The 13516-nt window shown below is 44.4% G+C and overlaps 1 protein-coding gene across 3 annotated transcripts in view; it reads left to right on the forward strand.

Annotated features, from left to right (window-relative positions):
• Nucleotides 1-13516, forward strand: part of SLC44A2 (solute carrier family 44 member 2 (CTL2 blood group)) — a 58626-nt gene that overhangs the window by 31036 nt on the left and 14074 nt on the right. For all 3 annotated transcript variants that reach the window (XM_080988131.1, XM_080988133.1, XM_080988132.1), the window contains exons 6-14: nt 3981-4106; nt 4249-4315; nt 6030-6153; nt 7659-7742; nt 8553-8665; nt 10130-10261; nt 10658-10757; nt 11496-11588; nt 11761-11845. In XM_080988131.1, the coding sequence (XP_080844257.1) occupies nt 3981-4106; nt 4249-4315; nt 6030-6153; nt 7659-7742; nt 8553-8665; nt 10130-10261; nt 10658-10757; nt 11496-11588; nt 11761-11845 (924 nt within the window). The remainder of the gene's footprint in view (nt 1-3980; nt 4107-4248; nt 4316-6029; nt 6154-7658; nt 7743-8552; nt 8666-10129; nt 10262-10657; nt 10758-11495; nt 11589-11760; nt 11846-13516) is intronic.

The following is a 13516-nucleotide window of genomic DNA, read 5'->3' on the forward strand; positions in this document are numbered from 1 at the left end:
GTTTGCTGCCTGCCTCTGAGAGACTTCAGCTTCTCACTAGAACCCCACCACAAGTGGACATGGAATCAGTAAAATTAAAAGGATGTAAATCTGTGACCTGTCACAGAGGTTGTGCTCTTCATGTTGAAACTGCCTCAGTTTAATGTGATGCAGGGATGTATGAATGTGTGTGTGTGTAGGTCAGAATAACAATTATTATTATTATTATTATTATTATTATTATTATTATTATTATATCTGTATATCACCCTTCATCCAAAGATCACAGAGTGGTTCACAAGATTAAAATGCAAAATGAGAACTCAAAATACCTAATAAGACAAAAACAGAAACAAACCAATGACCCAGCCTCCCACAAACACATTTAAAAGGTCACAGAATTGTTCATTAGCGAAAGGCCTGGTTATAGAGAAATATTTTAGCCTTGCGCCTAAAGAGATGTAATGAAGGTGCTAGGTGAGCCTTCCTGGGGAGAGCGTTCCAAAAGTGCGGAGCCACTGCAGAAAAGGCCCGTTCTCATGTTACTGCCCCCTGGACTTTTGCGGAGGAGGCACGCGAAGAAGGGCCTTAGAAGATGATCTCAGGGTCCAGGTAGGTTCATATGGAGAAAGGCAGTCCTTTAGGTATTGCAGGCCCTTGAGGCATTTAAGGCTTTATAGGTCAAAACCAGCACTTTGAATTGGGCCCAGAAACTGATTGGCAGCCAGTGGAGTCGGGCCAGGATCAGTTTAATATGCTCGAACTGTTTTGCCCCGGTGAGCTACCCGGCCACTGAATTCTGCACCAGATGAAGTTTCAGGGGCAGCCCCATGTATGTGTTGCAGTAATCTATTATTCTCTTGATTTTACCATTGCCGTAATCTTCTTTAGTTCTCCCTTGCTATCAGAGTATCAAGTCAGATACACCCTGGGCTAGGTGTTCCAGACTTTAATTTGAATGTGGAAAACTGCTTTAATTTTTTTAAAAAAATAATATTTATTATTTTTCCAAAAACACTAAAAAAAATGAAGAAAAAAAAAAGAAAAAGAAAAACAATACAATACAAAACATCAAATTAACAAAACAAGACTAAGACAATAAAATAAATCAACCAATTTCATTATCCCATCTTTCATTCACTTATTTCCACGACCTCCTCACACCTCCCTTTTTGTATTCCACTTCTGTTAATTATTTCAGCAATTCCTTTCCATCTTCCTCTGTTTTCTATCCTATAATTATCTTAACTCATTCTAACCTTTCCCCCCCCCTTTAATACTCTATTAACCTATCTGTACTTAATTCCTTATAATATTTCTACTAAAGCCATATAACTTCATTTCAACATTTTTCTGACATTCATTAATTTTACAATATTTCTGTAGATAGTCTTTAAACTTTTTCCAGTCTTCTTCCACCAACTCCTCTCCCTGGTCTCGGATTCTGCCAGTCATTTCTGCCAGTTCCATGTAGTCCATCAACTTCATCTGCCATTCTTCCCGGGTGGGCAAATCTTGTGTCTTCCAATACTTCACGATGAGTATTCTTGCTGCTGTTGTTGCGTACATAAAAAAGATTCTATCCTTCTTTGGCACCATTTGGCCGACCATGCCCGGAAAACTGCTTTAAAAGTCCTGTATTAAAAGAGAGATAGTGAAGGCTTGTTTGGTGAATAATACATTGTTACAGAAGCGTGCAGTTATGTTTCAAGACGCTGTTTATAAAAAGTCTTCAAAAGACAGCATGCCTGTTAGGAATGGGAGGTATTTATGAAATGGTCAGGATATTCATGAAATGGTCAGGATATTCAGGGTTTGACATGGTTTTCAATTGAGTGAGGTCTACCGCACTGTAATGATTCTCTTTTTTTTAGGTTGTTTTGGTTTTTTCCAGTATAAGGTTACTTTAAAATGTGGCAACTGTTATAGGTAATATAATCAAAATTATTTATACTGGGGGGATGTTGTCTTTACCGAGGTGGTTTAGCAATGCTGTTATGGGTTCTGGATCGATAGAATATCCTGCAGTTTTATTTATGTGATCTGATGTTTGTACCCAGTAATTCTTTATATTTTACGGCAAATCTGCATATGGAAATAAGACCTCACTCTGTCACAGTTTTCTTGACGCGTTTAGAGTGTGGTGAGGATGTAGCTTTGTTGGCAGTAAATACCACCTGCTGTATAATTTAGATGTTAGTTTCTGGATAATGAGTGAGGAGGCAGTGAGAAACTTTATTTACAGATGCCAAGCACCACTGTAAGTTTGCATTAGCATGTGTTAGTAATCTTCTCTGTTGCTGGAAATATATTAGACTAGGAGCCAATGCCTTTTACCTGTGGTAGACATCTGGAAGTGGTCAATGATTTGGAAAGAGGTGTTTGAAACTATCAGTTGAATTACTCACATAGTAATTAACACCATGGATATTATCATCTGGTTACATTGAACATTTGATAACTAAAAGGAAGGAAGAACTGGTGTCAAACGTAACTATTATGGCCAGAATAGATCTATACCACAAGGTCCACAATCGAAAGATGGGTTGAATAAGGTCTGCAGCACATATATGGTAAAACTCTTGCATCAGCTCATTTCAAGAAGACAAGAAAGGCTGGCTGATCTAATAAGTTTTGTGTTAAATTGGAATTCATTTGTTCAGTACTCTTTTTCAGAAAATGTAAAATGTTTACAGTCTTGATACAATGTTATAGTATTATTTATATCCTGCCTTTTACCCAGACTTGGGACTATTGACGATTCTGTTATTTTATGTATGGTACACAATTTATTATACAATTCTAGATTAAAAAAACCACACTGAGATACCTTTTCAGTCAGTTAAAAGTTGATCTAACCAATTCATTAATTTAGCACTGCAGTCCTGGTTCAAATAAATTATATCGTTTGTAGTTGTCCCTTAAGGAATCCATCATATAAGGGTTCTCAAGAGAAGACACGAATAATTTTCCCCAGTAGCGGGGCCAAGGTTATGATGCTAGATGAAAGAAAAACAAAGGAATGTGGGGTGGTCCAGGACAACTGCACATTAGAGGCAAAACAGAGGAAAATGGGGAAAGGTAACATTGGGATGGAGTCAAAATGAAAGCATTAGGAAGCATTACTGTATTTTAATATTTTGTTGGAAGCCACCCAGAGTGGCTGGGGAAGCCCAGCCAGATGGGCGGGGTATGTATGTATGTATGTATAAATAAATAAATAAATAAATAATAGGTGAAAAAACAAAAACAAAATGCCCTATGTGAACAAAACTGCCAAATACAGTGGTACCTTGGTTTTCGAACAGCTTAGTTCTTGAACTACTTGGAGCCCGAACACTTCAAACCTGGAAATGAGTATTCTGGTTTTCGAACTTTTTTCGGAAGCTGAACGTGCTCTGTTCTGAGTAAAACTTCCAGTTTGAGTTCCACACTTCCGTTTTCTGAGTAAGGGAAGGCAGGCTGGGCAGCAAGCGAGCAGGCACCTGCCGCCCTCCAGCGCTGGGTCTCTCCATCACCACAGCAACCACCCCTTCCTCCAGCTGAGTGAGGGAAGGCTGAACCGGGGTGGCAAGTGAGCAGGCAAGGGTTGTCGCCGCCACCCCTCTGCCTGCTCCTTGCAAGTGGGAGTGGGATCGGGCTGCTCCGCTACGCAGCGTTGCTGCTTGCACGGGAACAGGAGTTGGATCAAGGCTGCTCAGCTGGGGAGGTGCAGGCTCCATCACACTTTCCATTGAGGGGTTCGCGGCTGCACTCCCCTCAAGGGAGAAGTTTAAAGGAGCCCCTGCACCACCTGTTTTGCATTACTTTCTCTGGGAAAGTGTGCCTTGGTTTTGGAATGCTTTGGTTTTGGAACAGACTTCCAGAACCGATTAAGTTTGAGAACCAAGGTACCACTGTAATGTAGAGATTTGTCACTGCTGCTGGGAATCGGAACCTTGCTAGATAAGCGGTGTCTGAATTGAGACACTAAATTGCTCTTCTTCTTGCGACTGTTTCAGATCTGTGTTGAAAAGTGCCCAGATCGGTACCTCACCTACCTGCAGGCCTCAACAGGCGGCGCAGCCAGCGAGGAACTCAAATACTATGAGCAATTTTGTGTCCCAGAATTTAAAAACCGGAAGAAGGTGAGTGAGCATTACGGATGCATAATGGCTGGGAACTAGTTCAGACTTAAGGGTGATCTTCCGTTCTGCTTTTGCCTTTGTTTTACTGGGAGGTTATCCTCCTTTGGGCAGGAATAACCTGTTCCTTTTCCCCCTCTCTCAGGCCCTGAGTGCACCTGAAGTTTTGAAAGATGACCTGTGCCCAGCCATGCTCACTCCAAGCAAACCCTGTAAGTCTGTCTGAGGGAGCAAACCAGTGGGGGAAAGCCTAGGAATTTTATTAATAGTTTCTTGAACAGCTCAGTAGTCAGTCTTAATGCAGCTCAAGCTTTCAGTGGCTGTGACTCCCAGCCACTTCCATTGTCAGAAAGAGCCTCAGCTTAGCCCTTCCACACAAAGACTACCACAATGGTGGCTCCGTCGAGACTTCTTATCTGGGAGTATGGGAATCTGAAATTTGAAAACAATAAGCTTCTGAGGAACCAGCCCACTTGTTCTGGGCTAGAGCAGAGCCTCAGACCCAGCATATATTATCCCCCACTTCATGCACTAAACAGTTATTATCTCTATTGTTGGCATGAAGGCCATAATCCTCATGGACCTTGCCAACTCTCCAGGGGGGGAAAATGGCCTGGCTGTTTTTAGTTTCATTTTAACCTCTGAGCCAGTTGCCAGAGGTTTTTTGGGATAGAAAGCCAAAAATTTGGGATGGCTGTCAGCTTTTTTCTAACAAAGCTATTCAGTTTCTATAACTATTTGAATGGAAGTAACCATCATTTTCACCTTTAGTACACTCCGCATATGCTCTAGAGCACAAGATAGTTGACTTCAGACCTTGTACACCATTTCAGACATGGCTGCAATAAAGACTGTGGGGTTCATGTGTGTTGTTCCTTTGCTGCTGCCTCCCCCACCAGGCTTTATTTACCCAAGGTGAGGAAAGGCAGAGCAACCTGGTGATGTGGCACCCACAGTTGTGGCAATTGCACTTGCGCCCATTTCCTTGTGTGGCCCCGCTTCCTGACCTACCACCCGAATTTTTGAAATTAAAGTTGGCTACCATACATGATCCCTGAACCCACACCCGAGCAGGTTGGCTCAGTGTGGATTTTGAATATCAATCCCCTCTCTAAGAAAATCGAATTAATTCTGAAGGATCATAAGAAAGCAGAAATAGATATTTGGGTTGGGTAGAAAGGTTATATTTTTCCCCAGTGACGTCTGGGAATACTAGGTCGGGAACTCCTTGATGGCTCCCCCCACCCCACCCCCAGGGCTTGACTTTGCTTGTGAGCTGCATCCTTTGTGGGGATGAGGGAGAGCTGTGAGCCAGGCAAGAGGATTTGAACATGAAGGACAGCCTCAGCTGCACAAGGAGAAAAGGAAGTAATCTGATTACACCTGTCCCTCTGACTCATTTTGAATGTCTGTGGCAAATAAAGCATCTATTAAATCACAACAAAGTTCGAAACAAGTCTTCTGGCTAGTCATGTGCATTACAAACACTTGGATGGGAGAGGCCGAGAGGCCTTGGGGTGCTGATTACTCAGTGAGTTATCAGTTAACTCTTTGGTGTTGGGGCAAGGGATGGAGATGCAATGATCTATAAAGAGGTCTTGTTCTACACTAAGTACCCTGACACCAACTCAGTATATGCTGAGTGGAGCCCTGGTTCCTATAGTAGGTTGTGGGAAGTCACTCCAAGCATCAGATGAAATCGCCAAGCATGCATAAGGATTTAGCCCATTCACAACTCCCACTTTGCCTCTTCAGTTGCCAAATCTCACTCTTACCTGCTTGAAAGCAGCTTGGGGTGTGGGTGTGTGTTGTAGTTTTCCTCTCAGCCCGCTGATTATAGAGGGTCTTTTAAGCAGAGAACAAGGGGAGGGGGTGCGTACTAGTCTTCCTGCTGCTTAGATCTCTCTTACATGTTGTGATCCTCAGTGGCTCGCAGATGCCTACCTGCAGTCAGCTCGAAGAAAGGGGTCATCATGGTTGGGAACAAGACCACCTTTAATGACGGAAAAGGACATGAGAGGAATGTGACGGAACTTCTGGAAGGGGCCAAGTGAGTCTTAAGTGTGTGTGTTGGGTGGTGATGAGCAGGAAGGGGCTTTGTAGACCTAGTTATTCCAAATTTGACCAAAGAATACTTTTTGCTGACTTTGCTTAAATTACTTGCGTTATTCTGGTTGTTCAGCCTGGTCCCCAGTAATTTGTAGTTTTCTTGTTCTAGTTCTTTTCATCACACGTGGCAGAAACTGGGACATTAGAAAAACCAGGGTTGTGTTGAGACAACAGATGGGGCTGGCGCGGGTTGTAGAGGAAAAGGTGGGGTATGTGCTGAGAAGACCCCCATCTGACTACTACTCTAATCTGTTAGGGGAAATCACATGCTATCTTCCACCTTAAAAATGTAAAGGTAAAGGATCCCTGACTGTTAGGTCCAGTCACAGACAACTCTGAGGTTGTGCGCTCAGCTCGCTCTATAAGCCGAGGGAGCCGGCATTTGTCTGCAGACAGTTTTTCTGGGTCTTGTGGCCAGCATGACTAAGCCGCTTCTGGCAAAGCCTATTTATCTACTTGCACGTTTATGTGCCTTTGAACTGCTAGGTTGGCAGGAGCTGGGACCGAGCAATGGGAGCTCACCCCGTCGCGGGGATTCGAACTGCCGACCTTCTGATCGGCAAGCCCAAGAGGCTCAGTGGCTTAGACCACAGCGCCACCCGTGTCCCACCTTACCCTGGCCAAAAAAAAGGCTCCACTTCTTCCAGGAGACTTGCTATATTCCGTGTTCTCTGGCAGCTACAAGGATTTTCCAATTCCTTTTCTGGGATGCTGCCAAAGTCCTTCTGGACAGCATGATGAAAACGCTTCTCAGGCCTTGAGATATAGAACCTTAATGTGCTGCATATATGGAACTGCCCTCTGCTTGTCAACCATCCTTCTCCCCATGCAAAGGGAAATCCTGTGCTCACAATTGTTGAGTCTCTCAGCATAAGTGAAGTTCCTGCAGTGTCAGTGAGCAGTTAGTGCTCTACCTAACACCAGACTCTGCAGCTTTCTTATCTCAAATAAAGCTCCCAGTATGTATCCGAATACAATTCAAAGTGTTGGTGCCGAAATTTAAAGCCCTAAATGGCCTTGGCCCAGTATAAATGAAGGAGCGTCTCCACCAGTGCTGGATTTATGTATAAGCTAAACAAGCTACAGTCATAACTTGGGTTATGAACGCTGTGGGTTGCACGTTTTTGGGTTGCGGACCACACTGAACCCGGAAGTACCAGACTTCTGGGTTTCGGCGCTTGTGCATATGCAGAAGTGCAAAATGATGTCATGTGCAGAAGTGCCGAATTGCATCATGCGTGTGCGCAGACGCGGCGCTTCAGGCTGCGAACGCTGCGAGTCGCGAACGTGCCTCCCGCACGGATCACGTTCGCAACCTGAGGTATAACTGTATAGCTTAGGGCCACACTCTGTTGGGGGCTCCCAAAAAAATTAAAGGAAAAAACCCTGGATGTACATTTCTTCACCTTTCCTGTGCTTCTCACTTCTTCTTACTTTGAATTCCAGAAAAGCAAATGTGGTTCTGGAGGCGAGACAAGTGGCTATGAAGATCTTTGAAGATTACACTGTTTCCTGGTACTGGATAATAATGTAAGCAGAGAACGGAATAGTTCAGCTAAGGGTGGAATGAGAAGTCTAATGGGAGTAGCGAAAAGGAAGCTCTGGCTCTGTTCCAAAGGCAAAGGACCTTTCGGACTTACAGGTCATCTTAGGAGTTTTTCAAGTTCTGGATGTCCAGCTGAGCATTTCACCATTGTGAAGACCTGTGTCTTCTGCTGTATTTCCCCCTTGAAAGTAGTGAAAAGGAACACCACAAGAATCCTTAAGGGCCACCTGGCACTTTTCTCCATTATTAAAGATGGATATATTGAACTGAGACTTGCAACCAGAGGGTTTTTTCATGATTGGTTCAAATCCCTGTATCAGATTCAGCCCCACATCCTTCTGTCTCTCTATGTATGTATGTATGTATGTATGTATGTATTTGTGTGTATAATATATCACATCACTGTTCCGATGGATTAAGGGGAATAGTCTCAGAGCTGCTTATATGGTGTATCAAAGGCCCGCAGACCATTCTCTGGGATTCCTACCCCTTTTTTGCCCATGCTTATCTCTTTGGTTCCCTGGTCTCTGCAGTTCTTTGCCTGTCAACTACCTTCTTGCTAATGGTTCATAGCCCCTTTTGTCAGCTTTTTGTTACCCATAATGAACTTCAATTTCCTTGATATGATTTGCACTGTTCACCTTCATTCTGCTACTGATTCGTTTACCCCAAGTAGTTAAAATGTTTGTTCAACGCAGCATCTTCACCCAGTAGCTTGTGAGTTGCTTGGTAGTTCAAGAATGTCTTGAGAAATCCCTTGTCTTGAGAAATCCCTTGTTGTCTTCTATCTGCAGAGGTCTGGTGATTTCCATGGTGGTCAGTCTCATCTTTATTGTCCTGCTCCGGTTCCTAGCAGGGATCATGGTCTGGGTGATGATTGTGCTGGTGATCCTGGTGCTTGGATATGGTGAGTTTGGTTAAGCCCAGGGATCTGGGCAGGTGGGCTGGATGCCTACTGGAATTAATAATAATAATAATAATAATAATAATAATAATAATAAATTTATTACTTATACCTCACTTCTCTGACTGGGTTGCCCAGTCTGGGCAGCTTCCAAGAAATTAAAACATCAAACACAGTAAAACATCAAACATGAAAAAGCTTCCCTATATAGGATTGCCTTTATATAATTGTTTATTTTCTTGACATCTGATGGAAGGGCATTCCATAGGATGGGTGCCACTACTGAGAAGGCCCTCTGCCAGTTTCCCTGTAACTTCACTTCTCACAGTGAAGGAACTGTCACAAGACCCTCAGAGCTGGACCTCAGTGTCTGGGCTGAACGATGGGAGTGGAGACACTCCTTCAGGTATACATTCCCACTAATGATCTATCTCAGCACCATATGCTTCTTTCCACCCACTCTTGGTGGTGAAACGTCTCCCTTTCCACTTGTGGCAGGTGGCACAGCTTGCTTACTGTTACTCAGGTGAGCCTTGCTAGACCTCACTTTGGGAATCCCCTTACTTGTGACTTCGCTTGTTGGTGCTAGAACTGGGCCTGGGGTAATGCCATTGTTTTGGATCTTTGCCTCAGTTTAGGGGATGCTCTGAGTGACCTTTATAGATCTTGCTGTGCAAATTATAAAATTGTTTCCACTGTGAATCCAGGGAAGGTGAGCTGAGGATCAAGTAGAAGTTAGGAAGTTTGATGTAGCACCGGTCACTTCCACAGTAGCCTCTTCAGTTATCCTTCCTGTCCCCCTTATTTTTTTTATTTTTTTTAATGTTGCACTTAGAAGTAACTCATGTCTTGAGGAAGAGGAAGGGAAAGTTGCCCAGGTGAACAACTTAGTTGTAGTTGGAAAAGATTGCAACAGGGTCTGTAATTTCTGAATAGATGATAAAACTGTCCCTGTTGCAAGTTAATTGGTCCTTCTAATTCTGTGTTAGAATATCACTTCAGAAGACCGTTCTCTTTACATTATATTCAGACTGTTGACATATTTCCCCTCTCTGCATGCAAGTAGCATCTGGTTTTCACAGAACGTGTGTGGACATGATGTCATTAAGCAGTTCATAAATGATGATTATTAATAAGGTCCCCTTCCACCTTTTCATTCAACTCCCCCTCTATCCGCAACCTGGCACCTTGAACTGAACTGATCTAAATCCTTTTCAAACTCTGAATAATTCTCATGAACTGTTGCAACAGAATTGAACACAGGAAGTCAGGTAAAACCTTGAGGACAAGCCTGGACTGCTCCTTCCCTAAACCTTTGATATGACAGGCACTTCTGAACTTGCTTCCCCATTGGTACGCTTTGCAATCTGGTGTTTAACAGCGGGACAGCTTTCAACCATTTGGTATGTTGGAGGTATTAAGCCAAGGCAGTGGGCAACCGTGTTCACTGCTGCTTTCATCTTGCAGGAATCTTCCATTGCTACATGGAGTATGCCCAGCTGAAAGGACAGGCTGGTTCTGATGTTTCCCTGAAAGAACTTGGGTTCCAGACAGATCTCCGTGTCTACCTCCATCTGAAGCAAACCTGGCTGGCCTTCAGTAAGTCTTCTGCTCAGCTGAGTGCTTCACAATGAGTGTGTCTCCTTGTTAGCCATGCCCTCCTATGTGTTGATGAAAGACCAGGAGGAGGAGAAGGACTTCCTCAGGCCTCTGTGCAGACCCAGGGATGGGAAGTCTGTAGCCCTTGAGGAATTGTTGAGCTCAATCTTGCATCATCCCTGACTAATGGCCATGCTGGTTGAGGCTGATGCAAGTTGGAGTCCCAACATCAGAAGAGCCAGATGATCCCTAAAAGTGACTTGCTCCAAGAACCATCCAGAGTCACTTGTTTGGTGTTTTACCCTGCTTTGTGGAATCAGAGCACAGGAGGGCTCAGGTTCCTCTCTCTTGTCTCTCTCTTTCTCTCCCACATCACCTCTCTGTTTCCTTGCCCAGTGATCATCCTATGCATTGTGGAGGTTGTCATCATTTTACTGCTCATCTTCTTGCGCAAGAGGATTCTCATTGCCATTGCATTGATCAAGGAAGCCAGCAGGTGAGCCTGATGTGGCATGTGCCAAATAGATCGCCTTGCAAGGGTGCTTTTATCTCCCCACCCCACCCCCCATCCCTAGTGTTTGCAGATATCCACAACAGTTTGCTGTTCTGTCTGATTCTGCTACTGGGAAATCTAGCGGGACTAGCCAACATAAAGAAGCAAAAACAGATAGTTCCAGGATTCAGGGAACTACCTTCTAACTAGAAATACTGTACAGCCATACCTTGGATCCTGAACGCCCTGGAAGCCGTCCATTTTGGCTCCTGAACACTGCAAACCCAGAAGTGATTGTTCTGGTTTGCGAATGTTCTTTTAGAACCCGAATGTCCAACGGGGCTTCTGCAGCTTCTGATTGGCTTTAGGAGCCACGATTTGGTTTTCAGACGTTTTGGAAGTCGAATGGACTTTCGGAACGGATTCTGTTTGACTTCCAAGGTATGACTGTAGTTAGGTATGACTGTCCATCTCAGACACAGCCTGACCCGCCACTCCCAGGGGATCGTTGGGTAATTGTTTCTAGTAGAAGTGTTTCAAGTAGAAGTTTTCTGGCAGGAGAGTAGCTGCAGTGAATTGTCACTCCTAGAATGGGATCTGATAACTCTTCTTGGTGAGACAGGAAGCCAGTCCACAGTGAAGCTAAAGGGAGATGTGACAGAGGTCCTTGCCCTGCCTAGACAGAGTTGGGGCCTCGAAACTGACTTGTGTACCTTTTCTTTCTCCTGTCCCCTCTGACAGAGCAATTGGTCACATCATGACATCCCTGCTGTTCCCTCTCTGCACTTTCTTCCTGGTGTGTCTCTGTATTGCTTATTGGGCCAGCACAGCTGTGTATCCTTACTCAGTTCCCCCCCACCTCCCCTGCTCTCATGGGAGAATGGATTAAGGTGGTATGGTTGGGTGGGAGGGAGGGATTCCAGGAAACTGCCTGGTGTTCCAAGTCTGCTTTCAAGCAGGCAAGAATGGGGCGTAAATTTCTGCAAAGCTCCTTGACTGCTCCCAGTTTCTTGTCTACCTCCAATGAAGCTGTCTACAAGGTGTTCAACGAGACAGAGTGCATTTATGCCAGAACAACCTGCAACCCAGAGGTAAGAAATCTGAAATAGTCACTAATGGAGTTGTCTTCATTGCATAATGGGCAAAAAAGGATGTGTCCAGAATTATTGTCTTGCTTTCTCCATGGGACTTCTCTTGAAGGTTCAGCTGGGTGCAGAATGCAGCATTCTGCTTCCTGCTGGAATTGAGGCAGTGCTCCAGAGTCACGTTGCAGACTTGGCCCAAATACTCTGGAACAGGCATTAATTCCCAAATGCTTCCTCCTCCCCTGCCGGACTGCTCAAAAATCTGCCGAGGGTCTTAATTATTTTTCTGCCTATTGTAGCAATTGTAATGTGGTGTGCTATGTGCCGTGTGATCTTTAATTGTATTTGCATTGCTGCTTTTATTTCTTACAATTTAAGAACTCTCATAAACTCGATAATGAATTCAGATTGTAATACAGTAACATAAAGTATAGAAAATAAAAGAAGCAGTAAAAATGCCATTAAAAATTGATACGAACGTTCACTCACAAATCCACAGACACACTGCTGGTCACCTGAATAAAGCTTGCAGACCACAAGTCGGGAACTTCTGTTGAGAAAGCTTAAATTCTGAGTGGCCCATGGAGGCTGTGGGATCTCCCTTGCATCCTGATTCTGGGTGGATTCAGACAACCTGTGTGGTCTGATGGTCACCTGCTGAGGGGAGGTGGAAAGCCCACTTCACCCTGTGATTAAAGTTTCACAGAGTCAGGTTATCTTGTGATAACTGCAAATCTCTCACATGGTGTCTGCCCAAATCTGGACAATACCAGATTAGGGAACTAGTTCTCAAAAGGATGAGGCAGGGGTAATGCCTGCACCTGGGAGAGGCGCAAGTTCATTGATTGTGTTTGTATATGAAATCAGCTGCTGCCTGCCCCCAACTTCCTGATCAGTTGTACATGCTACATATTACCCCCTTTCACATTGTGGTTTTGCTTCCCTGTGTCCCCACCTCATCCCAGCCAAACGCCATGAAAGCTATGCAGTGAGAGTCGTCTCTCTGCTGGGGATTTGCCAGTCCCTTTGAGGAGGTGGGAAATATGGCTTGACCCAATATCAGTTTCCCCTGCCTGCCCATCCTGTGGAAAACTGAAAAGGGAAGCCCCACATGACACATTTGCAAGAATGACCTGACTTCATTTTTTCTGGCAGGGTCCCAACTCTAAAATACTGACCCACAATTTGGGGAGAGATTTCAAAATGTTAACGTCACAAGCTGCAGCTTCTTCCCATCAACCTGCCCAGATCTAAGTACTCGTATCCATTTCTAAAATAGAACACGATGCAAACAGAACTGCCGCATGCCCTCATTCTCAAGTGGGCACCTTCACTCCGGTAGGGTTCCCCTTTATCACATACACAGCCCAACAAGACAATAAGAAGAATCCGCTGACAGCATACAAATCAATCTGGCTGACCTGATCCAAACACACACACACACACACACACACACACACACACACACCCCTACTCACACACAAAAACAAATCTCACTACAGCCAACCAAAGACAACCAACCATACCCTAGGCCACCCCCAAGCTCTCTCACCACCAAGGAAATACAACATGCAAAGAGTAAGAGAACCCACACAAGTGATGTTGACACAACCCCCGCCCACACTAAGTAGAAGAATAGAAGCATTGTCACCCAACCCCAGTCACCATTCCCTCCTC

The sequence above is a fragment of the Podarcis pityusensis genome (genome assembly GCF_964106645.2).
Source record: "Podarcis pityusensis genome assembly, chromosome: 17".
NCBI lineage: Eukaryota > Metazoa > Chordata > Lepidosauria > Squamata > Lacertidae > Podarcis > Podarcis pityusensis.